Below are 15,430 nucleotides of genomic sequence, written 5' to 3' on the forward strand. Positions count from 1 at the left end.
TCAGAAAACATAGATAGTAAATGTGTTAGGTCTTGTTTCTGCTATGGCTTGGATCTGCAGTGTGTGTTAAAGGTTTGGTACCCAGCCTGTACCAATAGTGGTTTGTTTGGTTTTTTTCCAAGTCAGGATGTAAGTGGTTTTTCCCTTCCACGTTGCACTGATGCTACTGCCTTGACACAGGTACCAAAGCAGTGGGGACCAGTTGGCCATACTTGGAGAATCCAAACACTGTGAGGCAAAGAAAGCCTTTCCCTTTGAACGTTGACTCACCTTAGAAATGTGTCATGTCATGTGTGGTAATTCCTTCAACTGGGGAATCAGATGAGCTGAAGGGCACAGGTAGCTCCACTCACACAAGATACCTGGCTATGAGCCACATCCAGGAGAGTAGGTATAAGCCATTGGATTTCTTAAGCCATAGCCACGCAAATCACACAAGGTCATATATACTACATTTTATATGTCAAAGCAAGTTATGGGGTCTCACTGCACTCCAGAGACAGCCAAATAGATCCCGCCTCCCAGTAGGGGGAGTTACAAAATCATGGCCACAGCACAACCAAGAAGCAGATTTCTACCATATGCTCAACCAAGGGACTTTTAAGAGGTGAAAGTAAGTTTAGTATCAGATTTGCCAGCTTTAAATATCTTCAAACTATGATGTAAATATCCATATTTTAATTCTAAGACATAAATATCCATATTTTAATTCTAATGCTAGCTATTGTTCTTATGCCTTTTCCCCATACTCACCTGGCCTGTTAATAATTCTGACACTATGAACTATATCATAGGAAAGAGACCAGGGCCCTACCACTCTGCCACAACTTAAACATACGTATCATAGACATGTATGGGTATTAGTGAGGCCTAACGACGGGTTATGTGCTTAGTTCACAGAGGTTAAAGCAAATGCACATTCACCATTACCTACAGATTCCAGAAGAAAATCCACTGCTACCTTCCTGATGCCAGGCACCAAGAGGCCACATTTCTTACCCAAATATCAATGTACTAGCTGGATGGTTAAATGTACTAGCAGTTTTCCAAACACATAATCAAAAGTTTAGTGGCCACACTCTTATTTGTAAGTTTTAGCTATCAATTGCATTTATAGGGAAAAAAGAAAAAGAAAAAGAAAAAGAAAAGCCAGGCATGGTGGCACACTCCTTTAATCCCAGCACTCGGGAAGCAGAGGTTGGTAGATTGCTGTGAGTTCGAGGCCAGCCTGGACTACAAAGTGAGTCCAGGACAGCCAAGGCTAACACAGAGAGATCCTGTCTCGAAAAACAAAAACAAAAAAACAAATTCACAGCAATCCACCAACCTCTGCCTCCTGAGTGCTGAGATTAAAGGAGTGTGCTTTTTTTTTTTTTTTTTTTTTAATTTCATCTGCAGATAAACTGGTTAAAATATAATTTTTTTGTTTGGTTTTTGAGAAAGCCACTTTTTACACGTTTCCTGAGGAAATGAGAGCAAATATATATGCACCTCAGAGTACTCCTAACTAACTCCCCCCAAAATGCTTGCACTTAAGTTTAATTTGGCATACCAATGAGTTTATTGGGGTTACTTACAGGGAGGTATTGAGGGGTCACTTAGAAAAGCATTAGTGACTCAGAGGCAGCTGTACCACTCAAAATGCTCACCATAACATGGGCGACAGTTCATGCAAGCTAGATCCCTGAGGGCTCCCTATACAACTTGTAGTCAGCTCCATGGGAGAGAATCCTCTCCTCTACACTTGGTTTACAGGTTTTATTGTAATGGCTAAAAACTAGCTCCCTTTCAAACTGAGTTTCAAATTAAGGTACTGTGAAACAAAGCAAGAGATGGGGCAGAGAGTCAACTGGACTCTATGCTTAGCCTAAGAACTGTTGTTATTCACAGGATGTTTTGACCGTAGCCCTAAGGTCAGCCCCATCAGCAGTTGAGTCGTGACAGCAATCTAAAGAGGATACTGATCTCAGAGCCACCTGGCTTATTTCGCCGTATAAAGGCAACCCTCGCCCCCTCCCCCCCACAAAACTACAATTTTGGGTCTTGCGATTGTCTTTTTGAGGGGAATAAGTTGTTTGATTACAAAAGCAGAAATAGTAGTTAGTGCCCCCTCCTTTCTTTTTTTTTTTTTTTCAAGACAGGGTTTTTCTGTGTAGCGTTGGGTGTCCTGAACTCTCTTTATAGACCAGGCTGGCCTTGAACTCACAAAGAACTGCCTGACTCGGCCTCTTGAGTGCTGGGATTAAAGGCGTGCACCACCACACCCGGCAGTAGAACCTTAAATGTAATGTTAACTATCACAGTTTACTGCTGCTTGTTCAGGAAAAACAAACAAACAAACAAACCAATGCATACACACACACACACACACACACACACACACACACACACACAGGATAATGTGTCAGTTAACAAAAAGCCCCAGAGTTAAGACAACTGTCGTTTGCCCCTTAAAAAAAGAAAAAATCTAGTCACTGTCTTCCCCTTTTGCAGCACTGCTCAGAAGGGCAAATATTTATCACAATGCTGCTGTAAGTAAAATAAATCTGATTTTTAAATTAATTAATTAATTTTATGCATATGAGTATTCTAACTGCATACTAGAAGAGGGCATTAGATCACTTTATAGATGGTTGTGAGCCATCATGTGGTCCTGGGAATTGAACTCAGGAGCAGAGAGTGTTCTTAACCACTGAGCGATCTCTCCAGCCCAATAAACTTTCTTTTTGTTTGTTTGTTTTGTTTGGGAATCTTTGCCTGGTGATCTGTGGAGGCTTCAGTGAGATCCCTTGGAGACTTCAGACTCAAGGCCAGGGTCCAGGAAAAGCCCCAAAGTTTTGGCGCCGAGGGAGCCCAAACCTGGGAGAAGCCCTGGTGGACTTTGAAGTCTGGGGAGCCTGAGATCATGGCTGCCACAAATTAACTGTCACTAGCCTGAGATAGGTCCCCCAGTGGGAACAAATCCAAGGTGGCCTTGGCAAACCCTAGGTAAGAGTCCAGACTGTGACTGTCAGAAATTTGCAAATTGAAAGTAAGATTTGGCCAGAGAGGTGACACATGTCTGTAATTGCAGCACTTGGGAGGCAGAGACAGGCAGATCTCTGTGAGTTTGAGGCCAGCCTTATCTACAAAGCAAATCCAGGACAACCAAGGCTACACAGGAAAAGAAAAAAGAAAGTATTACCAGCCAAGGTACATCTGAAACTCAGATTGATTGGTGAGTTGTTTTGTTCTGTTTTAGAATCTGAACATTCTGGAGAGGTCTTAAGGCAGATCAGACATTAAACAACTTTCTGGGACATGTTCCGTTGGTTAGTAACTGTTGGGTATCTGAACAAAGGTGGCCAGAAACCCCAGCTTCAGTTGGCCCCTTGCACTCCCACTTCATCAGGGCCCAGGTCCATGACTGTCTTTTGGGTAAGGACACGAGTAAAGCACTGTTCTGTGTGTGCTGTTCTACTTCATTAAAAGCTGGCACTGTAGTTCTGTTATGGCCACCTGACCTAGGACAGAGAAAGGAAAAACAAAATAAATAGATGAAAACTGAAAACTGAATTATTCCCAATGGGGAATATTACCCTCCATCTCATATTTTGTTGTTGTTGTTGTCATTAGAACAACTCAGCAAAATAAAATTTCAGTTTATTGTTGGACATTGTTTCACACATACATCAAACAGGCTAAAAAAAAAAATAAACAGCAACTTTCATAGACAAAAAGGGGGGGGGATCTTTTATCTTTGGCCTTTTTAGCCATCCCATACAAACCAATTATTTATAGTACAGCTAAGTACATACACAAAAAAAGTTACTGGAATGCTTGGATAATATTGTTTTTGTTGTTGTTGCTTTTGCTTTTCTTTTTTAAACAAGGTTTTGTTTGTTTGTTTGTTTGTTTGTTTGTTTTCTCTTTTGAGATTATAACGAACATAGTCACACCACAAGTAAAGTCAGAAGTTGAACAGAGAATGCTTTGAAGGCTGGTTTGGTCACCTGTTATCATTAAAAATGGCTGACCCCTAATATGTACAAAAATATAAAATGTAAGTAAAAAATACAAACAAATTTTCCTTTTAAAGTATTTTTAAGAAAAAAGGCAGGGCCTGGGAAATTTTGGTTCTTTTTTTTTTCCTCCTCTGCTGCAAATTCATGTCATGGTTTTGGTGGGGTGGTGGAGAGCGCATGTCATCTGTGGGGGCACTGCCTGCTATAGGGGCGGGCGGCACCTGCTTCTCTACTCGAAGGTGACCACATTTAAATTCTGAGATGGGAAGTGGAGGGTGAATAGGTCACGGTGGGCTTAAGTTTAGCTTTTCCGTTTTGCTGTCTAGTCATCCTCATCAGTCTTCTGCTTCTTGGTATCCTCATCCTCATCATCTTCAGCTACCCGCTTGCCCGTAGGAGCCTCAGCTTCCTCATCTTCATCTCCATCCTCTTCCTCATTGTCACCTTCCTCCTCCTCCTCCTCTTCCTCCCCACCTTCTTCCTCTTCCTCCTCTACCTCATTGTCAGCCTCCTGCTCCCCATTTTCGTCATTAGCATTCCCATTGGCAGGTGTGTCTCTTCCATTTTCTGCCTCTTCCACAACTTCGTTCTTCTCCTTCAAGTCCTTGGTGGTGATCTCAGATCTGGTGTCCACTGCCGTGTCTGACATGGTGGGGCACACCGGTGCAGCGAAAGAGAAAAGGAAATTGAGTCCAAGGGCTCTGGCAAGAAAGCAGCCAGAGCCCGCAGTGGAGGAGGAGGAGGCAGAGACGAAGGCGGCTGCAGCAAGCGTGGAGCAGGACCCAGGAACAACACAAAGATGGCTTTTCAAGCAGCCAGTGGAGCCCATCTCATACTTTTGTTATTTTGTTTTATTTAACTCTCTAAAATTGTTGCTAAAGTATAAACTTGATCTCAAGATTTGTAAGACTTATGTAAACTTTCTGTACTTCAAGAATTGTAAGTTTGTTGGGTGTGGTTAAAAAACCTGTAAAAGATGTAACAAAAAGATTATCTTAAAACTTATAGGGGTTGATAACTGAAAAATCTATATGTAAGTAATCTTAACTTACTACACCATACTGCATATGCAACTGGATTCAACTCTTGTCTGAAGACAGTTGTTTTTCATTTAAAGACATGTTCAATATCCTTAGCTGTCAGGGAAATGGAAATCAAAACTACTTCAAGATTCCATCTTACATCTGTCAGAATGGCTAAGATTAATAACACAAGTGACAGCTCATGCTGGTAAGGATGTGGAGCAAAGGGGACACACCTCCATTGCTGGTGGGACTGCAGACTTGTACAACCACTATGGAAACCAATATGGTTGTTCCTCAGAAAGTTGGGAATCTTTGTACCTCAAGATCCTGCTATACCACTCTGAAGGATATACCCAAAGGATGCTCGATCCTACCATAAAGACACTTGTTTCACAATCGTGTTTATTGCTGCTTTATTCGTAATAGCCAGACACTAGCAACAACCTAGATGTCCTGCAGCAGAAGAATGAATAAAGAAAATGTGGTACATCCACACAATGGGGTATTCCTCAGCTGTTAAGAAAAGAAAAAAAAAATGGCATCGCCCAGCATAGTGGTGCACACCTTTAATCCCAGCACTTGGGAGGCAGAGGCAGGCAGATCTCTGTGAGGTCAAGGCCAGCCTGGTCTACAAAGCAAGTCCAGGACATCCAAGGCTATACAGAGAAACCCTGTCTTGAATAAACCAAAACCAAAACCAAACAAATATGGCATCATGAAATTTACAGGCAAATGGATGGAACTAGAAAAAAATATATCATCAGTGGACCCCGAAAGAAAAATATGGCATGTACTCACTTATATGTGGGTATTAGATATTAAGTAAATGACAACCAAACTACAATCCTTAGACCAACAGAGGTTAGGTATAAAGGAAGGGCCTAAGAGGAACACATGGATATTCTTGGAAAGAAGAAATAGAATATATTTTACAGATGGACTGGGCAGGGGGAGGGGGTGTAGGTAAAAGAATGGGAGGATCAGATGGGGAGGGAGAAGGGAGATGGGTGGAGCCAGAGAATGCGGGAAGAGACAGATAGAATTAAGGGGCATTTGAGGGATGGTATGGAAACCAGGTGCAGTGGGAACTTCCAAAAAATATATAAAGGTGAACCTAATCATGTCTCCTAAAAGAGAGGGATACAGCTCTTCTTACTAAACAAGTCTTCCATGAGCAGGACTGGGTTACGTTCAATTGAATTGTTGGCCCCAAACAACCCAGACTATTGCTAAGACAATGGATTGCTCTGCACGCTCTCTCTCTCTCTCTCTCTCTCTCTCTCTCTCTCTCTCTCTCTCTCTCTCTCTCTCTCTCTCTCTCTCTCTCTCTCTCTCTCTCTCTCTCTCCCCCTCTCTCTCTTTCCCTCCTTCCCTCCTCCCTTCCTCTCTCCCCCACTTTCAGCTATTTTTGTGAGTTCTTCTCCTGTTTCTTTTTTTTTTAATTATTAATTTATTCTTGTTACATCTCAATGTTTATCCCATCCCTTGTATCCTCCCATTCTTCCCTCCCTCCCATTTTCCCATTATTCCCCTCCACTATGACTGTTCCTGAGGGGGATTACCTCCTCCTGTATATGCTCATAGGGTATCAATTCTCTTCTTGGCAACCTGCTGTCCTTCCTCTAAGTGCCACCAGGTCTCCCCCTCCAGGGGACATGGTCAAATGTGAGGCACCAGAGTACGTGAGAAAGTCATATCCCACTCTCCACTCAACTGTGGAGAATGTTCTGACCATTGGCTAGATCTGGGTAGGGGTTTAAAGTTTACTGCCTGTATTGTCCTTGGCTGGTGCCTTAGTTTGAGCGGGACCCCTGGGTCCAAATCTGCCTATCATAATCAGAGGGGAGGACATCCTATTGAGACTCTAAATGAGAGAAGCATGGGAAAATAGCAAAGTAGAAGGATCCAGAGGGTCCTAGAATCCTAACTGTTTCTTAATATCTTCTCTGGTTCAGCTCAGCTTCTCCAGGCTTAAGTATCACCAACTGTCTTCTCTTCTCACTCTGCCACCCCAATTCATTTTCAACTCTTATTTTTACTCTTTCAATCTCTTTTCCTCTCTCTATCCCCACTCTTTCTTTTTTTTAATTTTGTTTTTTGTGCATTGTTGTAAGAGTGTCAGATCCTTTGGAACTAGAGTTACAGATAGGTGTGAGCTGGCGTGTGGGTGTTAGGAATTGAACTCTGGTCCTTTGGAAGAGCAGACAGTGCTCCTAACCACTGAGATGTCTCTCCAGCCCCATCCCTACTCTTTCTACTTTCTTCCTGCATCAATTGTCTCCTCTGACCCTGCTCTTCTGTCTCTAGAACTCTACTCCTGACTACTCTCCAATCCTACCACTCTCTGCTCTCAGGCTCTGCTGCCATTTTATATCCTCTCCTGTTCCCAAAAGTCTAAAAGGGAACTGACACTGAAGGGCATAGGGTCCTTTTAAAGGGCCAGGCACAGAAAATAAATGATACTGCAGGGGCCTATTGCCAAGACAACACCCATACAACTAATTGAACTTGGAGAAGTCAAGCTGGTGCCTACATGGAGCCTTCACTCCTGCATTCTAGTATCCCTGGTGTGGGAAGGTATGTACTCTGCAGTCTACCAAAGAGAAACATAAACACCAAAACTCATCCACAAAAGCATTTGATGTACAATCTGTCCTGCCTGAAAGACATGTTAGGGCAATAGTGGCACAAAACTTGCAGGAATAGCCAACCAGTGTCTAATTTGACTTAAGCCCACTCCACAAGACAGAACCCATACCTGATGCTGCTTGAGTAACCAAGAACCAGTAATTATAGATAGCCCAGAGATCCAGGGTAAAGCCAAACACTATATATGTATATATTTGGAGTCCGTGCAAGAGGAACAGCAAAACAGCTCTAGAACTCATGGAATGCAGCCCACTGGTTAGCAAACCCATGATGGGTATGTCTCAGAGAGGCATAACCCCGAGAACTGCATGTTCTGAGGACTTCATGCTGTTACGGAGCATAGCTCTGCTTGTTACCTTTGCAGTCCTTATAATCCCCTCAACATGTGAATTGTGTGAGTACTATAAAGGGGGCTCCCAGGCCCTCACTGGGCAGTATCATTGGCATACGCAGTAATAATGCTTGATCTCTTTCAGGCATTGCTGCTGGAGCAGATTAATGATTCAACCACCATCGCTGAAAACAATCTGCAGATGTAGATTGCTAACGATGATCATTATCCTTAGAAAGAATTTGGAAAAATAGATTGTCCGACAAGCTTAGGTAAAGATGTTTTTGCTCGTGGCTCTGACGTAGAAAGTCTTAGGGAAGAATAGATTGATTAGCAAAGTAAGGTAAAGATGTTTTTGCTATTGGCCCTGATGCAAGAAATTTTAGGGGACAATGAAGTTAGGAGAAAGCACACTCTTATTATTAAAGCTAGAGACTTTTTGAGGTTGGCAAAGCAAGAACAATGGCCCATAGCAGCATTGGCTGACGTGACTCTGTCAAGCTGGGCTGGTGACTGAGATGACAATTGATTTTCTTATTCTATTTTTCTGACCTCAGCTTCCTGATATGATTTAATAGAACATATTAATGAGTGGATGAGCACTTTTAGGACTTAAAGTAGAAATGGCTTATTATTTTTATATGGGATTTGTTATTCTTTTAAGATTTTTTATAAGATTACTTCTTAAGATTATTGATTCCTTCTTTGTAACCGCAAATTGTAGCCTGACAGTAAAGAAAAGCTGGCTAAGAAAATACCTTGCTTGCCTATACTCTGTTAATATGTAACAAGTTGCTTATGTACAAATGTATATGGGTTCTTAGAAATAACTTGTTATTCATGTTGTTCCTCATCCATAATATGTAAAACATTTGGTCATGTGAAGGTATTGGGGAACATGATTTTCTTCCATATATCCATTGTAATCATTTATCTATAGAGAGATAGACTATAAACACATTGTGATTTTTGTATTGCTTGAAAGATTTTGTTGAGGTGTATAAACTGTGAGAAGAAGAAGGATCAGAAAATGGATAAGAATTAGGATAAGGATGAAAATAAGACGATAATAATAATAATCATAATAAGAAGAAGGTTGTTGAAACCTACCTACTGGAGTCTGTCTTATTTCGTCGTCTAGTGTAAATGTGTGTGTGTGTGTTTCTTTTCTCTCCATCTTTCCCTTTCTTTTTTAGACACTTGCCACCATCAGTGGAAGCTATCACCGGTAACTATCAGTTCCAGACTGGGAAGGTTGCCCTCAGAGAAAGTCTACAGGGTCGACAGGCAAGCTGCCACAGGATTTGCATCCCAAAGTCCCACCTCAGTTTCCCCCAGTTGATGTCGAAGCTGGACTTCAACATTCTGGCACCCAAACAGTAGGACATCGGAAAAAAATATATATATATACACATTATAAATACACACATTATATATAATGATATTTAGCTATAATATATGTGATATTCAGCTATACTTGTAGATCAGTGGTGCCTTATCCAGCCATTATCAGCAGCAAATGAGAAAACATGCAGAGGTGCATGTCTAGACATTACATGGAGAGGGAGTCCTTGGAGCACAAAGCTCTAAATGAGATGTCTCTATCAAATCCCTCTCCTCAGAGCTCAGGGAACCCCACAAAAGAGGAGGTGATAATGTTGTAGGATATTTTATTGTTGTACACAGAGAGCCTAATTGTTAGCAAAATATAAAAGCCTAAAGAGATATTTTGTTTGTCAGATGCAGTTGGTCGTGTCCTGAAGAGATGCAGCTCGAATGTGCTTCTAAAAGCCTCCATAGATAAGAGTGTTAAGGCTGGGTGGGGTGGCATGGTGGAGCACACCTTTAATCCCAGGACTCAGGAGGCAAAGGCAGGCAGATCGCTTTGAGTCGAGGACAGCCTAGTCTACAAAAGGAGTTCCAGGCCAGCCAGGGCTATTACACAGAGAAACCCTGTCTCAACCCCTCTCCCGCCCCTGCCCCCCCCCAAAAAAAAAAAAGAATTCTAAGGAATGGAAAGTTCCTGTCTATTTTGGCAAGTTGCTTGGGAGAGGTCTTGTGGTCTTTGCCCTATGACCCTAGGCAAAGTAAACTGAGTGGCCTAGAGCTACCCAACCCTAAAGGTGAACTAGTTTGGCCCCTACAGACTTGACTTGTAGGCCCTGCCCTGCCCCACTCCCTCCCCACTACCCCCTCAGCCCAGTGACTTAGTTCAGCCTGCCAAAGGTGTAGGGGGGGGGGGAGCTAGAGACTTCTCTATAAGCAATTGGACCTTTGATGGAGCTCCCTTTCTCCTTTTTTTGGCTTGGAATATCCTGTAAGAAAGGAACTCCCTGCAAGAGATAGAGATCTTCTCTCTGGGCTTTCAGCACCAGCAGAGAAGAAGCGGCTGATAGGACACAGGTAAACCGGAAATCTAGGAAAGAGAGTAAGGAGCCCTCGTTGGTTTGGAGGGACTCAAGAGAAAGGCAGTCTAGCTAGGTAGAATGACACAGACAGGAAGAGAATTCTAAAGACTTGTAGCTTAGTGTATAATCGGGCTTGTAAATAGACATTTTGTATATAATTCAGAAAATAAAGTTACCTCGCTGAGCTAGCAGGGTTTTACCTCAGTTTATGCCTCCAGTGCCTTTACTGGTATAAATAGTAGATAATTTAAACAGTTACAGTGGAAAGATAACAAGTACCAGAGGGAATGGAGGACCCCGCAAGCACATGGCCATCTGAATCAACCAAGGAGGGTGCATGTGAACTCACAGAGTGGGAAGCAGCCAGCACAGGAACAATACAGGCCTGCACAAGATCCTCTGCATAAGTATTACTGCTTTTATCTTAGCCTTTCTATGGTGTTGGGTTGCCCTGTTTAACTTCAATATGGTTTTTGCTTTATCTTAGTATGTTTTATTTTGTCATGTTTAGTTGTTATCTTTTAGAAGCCTGTTCATTTCTAATGAGAGAGAGAGAGAGAGAGAGAGAGAGAGAGAGAGAGAGAGAGAGAGAGAGAGAGAGAGAGAGGATCCAGATGGGAGCAGCATCAGGGAGGAACTGGGAGGGGTAAAGGGATGGGAAACTAGAATCAGGATATATTGTATGAGAAAAGAACCTATGTTCAACAAAATAAAAAAGTTAAAATGGAGGAGATGTCAGAATACAGTCCAAGAATGGAAGCAGGGTCTAAGACCAACAATTAATAAATGGGAGCTCATGAAACTGAAAGGCTTCTGTAAGGCAAAGGACACTGTCAATAGGACAAAACAGCAGTCCGCAGATTGGGGAAAGATTTTCACCAACCAAAGTGCTAATATCCAAAATATATAAAGAACTTAAAACATTAAACACCAACAAACAAAATAACCCAGTTTAAAAGTGGGCAACAGAGCTAAACAGAATTCTAACAAAGGAATCTCAAATGGCTGAGAAGCACTTAAAGAAATGTTCAACGCCCTTAGTAGTCAGGGAGATGCAAATAGAAATGACTTTGAAATTCCATCTTACACTTGTCACAGAATGGCTAAGGTAAAAGAGTCAAGTAACAGCACATGCTGGTGAGGATGTGGAGAAAGGGGGAAACTCCTCCATTGCTGGTGGGAGTGCAAACTTTTTTTCCCCTGTGATAGGGTTTCTCTGTGTAGCCTTAGCTGTCCTAGACTCACAGTCCTCTGCCTCTGTCTCCCTAGTGCTGGGATTAAAGGCTTACGCCACCATGCCTGTCAGGAGTGAGTACAAACTTGTACAACCACTTTGAAAATCCATCTGGCGCTTTCTTGGAAAATTGGGACTAGTGCTACCTCAAAACCCAGCTATACCACACCTGGGCATATGCCTAAAAGAGGCTCCACTATACCACAAGGACATTTACTTAACTATATTCATAGCAGCTTAATTCGTAATAGCCAGAATCTGGAAACAACCTAGATGTCCCTCAACCGAAGTATGTCACTGTGGGGCCAGGCTTTGAGGGCTCATATGCTCATGTTAGGCTTAGTGTGGCAGGCCCTCTCCTGCTGCCTGTGGATCAAGATGTAGAACTCTCAGCTCCCTTTCCAACACCATGTCTCTTGCATGCATCCAATGCTCTTGTCATGATGATAATGGACTAAGCCTCGGAAACTGTAAGCCAGCCCCAATTAAATGTTTGCCTGGGGAGAACCAAACTAGTAGAAATCACCGTGCTTACAGCTGTGGCTGACAGCTGAGCCGAAGCTGCATTTTTCCATGCTGTGACCTTTGAGTTGTTTTCCACAAAACCAGCAATGTTTCAAAACACAGGCGGAAGAGCTTGTGATGTTTTGCTATATAAGCCGTGCTTTCTTAAATGAAGTTGAGCCTTGATCAGCTCTTGCGTTGGCTCCATTCTTCATGTCTCTGTCCCCTCAATCTCCACTCCCTCTTTCAAGGACCCTGTTCGACTTGCCCCACAGGATGGGACATTTGCCTTTATAAGAGATGCTGTGGTCATAGTGTCTCTTCACAGCAAAAAACAAAACAAAAAACAAACAAAAAAAAAAAACAAAACAAAAAACTAAGACAATTGGTTGCATTATTCTATTGATTAGAAAAAAAAAACCTAGAGAATAGCTTGAAAAGAGATCCATATGGATAATAGTTCTGGTATCTTATAGAACGTAAGACCGTATTTGCCTTTAATAGAAATACAAATATGCTACTTTCTTTCTTTCCTTTTTAAAAAAAATTTGGTTTTTCGAGACAGAGTTTGGCTGTCCTTGGCTTTGTAGACCAGGCTGCCTTGAACTCACAGAGCTCTGCCTGCCTCTGCCTCCCTGGGTGCTGGGATTACAGGTGTGCACCACCACACCCTGCTAGCTGCTATAATTTTATGTGCAGCAGGAAATGATTTAAAGCCCAGGAAACAATTAAATGCAGTCTCTTCTCCTGGTGAATGAATAAGTCTATTATGGTTCTCAGGCCCAATCATAAACACAGAGTCACTAGTAAAGATACCAGGAGCTGGATCCATCCAATCTACAAATGGAAGCAAAGGAGCATGGGAACATAAGACCAGTACACCTGTTCAGAGGCACTCACTGCAGATGGACAGGTCAGAGCAGATAGCATTGCTGGAGAGAGATTCTCAAGTGGCCTAGGGCGCTGTGTGTTTCATAGAATAACTTCTCCCTTGGTGCATAGGGCCTTAACTTGGTAGTTGGGCACACTTGACTTCTGATGATATGGTTAACATCTCCTTTTGCCCTTTAGCTAGAGATTTGCTGTTTCCTCTCCCTCCACCACTGTCCTTTGATGGCCCAGGGCCAAAGGAGCTGAAAAGGAATCCATAATGTGTCAGTGGGCCCATGATAGATGCATACCTCTGTGCAGTTTTCTTCAGACAACTGGTCTTCCAAGTCTCAAGTTGTATAAAACCACACAGACCTATCTAAAGGCAATTAGAAATTTTCTGAAGAGAACTGTTTCTGAGCTCTCAAGCATATATCACCTTGAATCAAAATTTTAAAATTAAGAGTAAATAAGAAAAGTGCAAAAATACTCCTTACTTGGTGCTCCCTCTTTTTTATTTTTTAATAATCAGAGTTTTAATGTTCTATATGTTCTTTCAATTATGCCCTGGACTTAGAGAACACAAGGAATTCCTGTAATATGGTTAATATTCCATTCTTTACAGAAATTCCTAATTTTTTTTTTAACACGATAGACTGGTCCGTTGTTCATTTTTATAGAAATAGGTACTTCCATATTAACAAAAGTTTGTACAAGAGAAAAGAATATTGCAAAAGTATTCTCTGAGGACTGAGATATATCCCAAAGAAATTTAGAATAAGTATTAATGAAAATGTGCAGGTATGGTGTACAAGGCACAAGAACAAAGTGAGTGACATTCATTTATCGTAATTCACCAGTATTTTTTACCTCTGCTGTATGACTGTGACAGTATAAGGGAGCACAAATAGGGCATTCCTGAACAGTTTGTCTCGCTTGTCTAAGAGGGGTGTGGCATTGCACACGGCATCTGTTATCATTAGCATATAGGTGTTGATGCTCCTGTTCTTGAGAAGTAAAAACAGGGCAGGTTAATGCATCTGCTTGCCAATTTCCTTCTGCAGCGAAACCAAGAAAGTTAGAGTGTACGTGAGTATGAGTAATAGACAAAGGATGTGTGTGGGCTTTAACCCATGCTATAGTTCTTGTAGTCATGGGAGCATAACAGAATATTAAGATGAAATCAAAGCAGTGTCTACTGCTGGAAACAATCCTACAACGTAAGCAGAGTCTGAAACTGTCAGAGCATGGTCTATGAATGGAGCTGAGTAGGAGATTTCTGAGAGTTTGTGAGATAAGCCCAAAAGAACAAGGCGAAAGTGCTACAGCCACGTCTAATGGGAACAGTGAAAGTCATAAAGCCAGCACAGCTGGCTGACAAAGCACCAGCAAAGCTGAGCCGAGTGATGGAATTGCTGTGGGGCAGTCCCCCACTTTTTGGTCTTGATCTCTACATTGTCACATGCTTGGGGGTCTTTTATTATTTGTACAATTTGGAGATGTTGGATTGATGGACATTTTCTTATGAATCATTTACATCCTCTCTCAGGCTCCCCGGGAATGTTCTGACTATACTACCCCTCCTTTTAGGGGGTTCTTCCTGTCTGGACCTACTTGAAGGTCTTCACTCTACTCTGGAGGTTGTGACTCAAATAATTATGCCAGAGGCCTCCTTATGAGGCTCTGACTCACAGATACTCTTGGCACATCTGCCCCTGGATGTTCTTTACTCAGGAACAAGATAATCAAAACAAAGTAAACCTAGAAAGGTGAGCAACATTCAGTAGGCTAGAGAAGTTGGCAGCAGATCAAATATAAGTTCGAGGAGAAAGAAGTCATATAAAACTTCCAAATGTTAAACATCTGCTGGTATTTTTAATAGGTGCTAGTGGCTTTCAAATAGCTATGGTATTATTTATATGTATTCCTTTAAGATGATGACATTTTATTCTAAATTCTCATTAGTTATTTCATATCAAAAATTATAGCCACCTAAAATTATGCTGAAATTTTTAGTTAACTTAAAGTTGCACAATATATTTTGAAAGTTTTTGTTTGTGTGTGTGTGTGTGTGTGTGTGTGTGTGTGTGTGTGTGTGTGTGTGGTGTGTGTGTCTTTTTGAGACAGGGTTTCTCTGTGTAGCCTTGCCTGTCCTGGACTCGCTTTGTACACCAAGCTGGCCTTGAACTCACTGAGATCTGGCCGCCTCTGCCTCCACAGTGCTGGGATTAAAGACATGTGCCAGCACACCTGGCCTATTTTGAAAGTTCTTATGGGGAATCGTGGACAAAGAAATTTGAAGACTTAAAAAAAAAGGGGGGGGGTCTGGAGAGATGGTTCAGCGGTTAAGAGCACTGGCTGCTCTTCTAGAGGTCCTGAGTGCCTTTCCTAGCAACCACATGGTG

General features: G+C 42.1%; 1 protein-coding gene across 1 annotated transcript; it reads right to left on the reverse strand.

The window, feature by feature from the left end:
* Window positions 1–4,326: 4,326 nt before the first annotated feature.
* LOC127198919 (prothymosin alpha-like) lies at window positions 4,327–4,662 on the reverse strand. The gene has a single exon (XM_051156836.1). The coding sequence runs from the start codon at window positions 4,651–4,653 to the stop codon at window positions 4,327–4,329; it is 327 nt and encodes a 108-aa protein (XP_051012793.1). The 5' UTR covers window positions 4,654–4,662.
* Window positions 4,663–15,430: the final 10,768 nt, after the last annotated feature.

The sequence above is a fragment of the Acomys russatus genome, chromosome 15 (genome assembly GCF_903995435.1).
Source record: "Acomys russatus chromosome 15, mAcoRus1.1, whole genome shotgun sequence".
Classification (NCBI taxonomy): Eukaryota; Metazoa; Chordata; class Mammalia; order Rodentia; family Muridae; genus Acomys; species Acomys russatus.

Bases quoted from the DNA above. Each gene is read 5' to 3' on its own strand.
- LOC127198919 (XM_051156836.1), bottom strand. From the start codon at position 4,653: ATGTCAGACACGGCAGTGGACACCAGATCTGAGATCACCACCAAGGAC.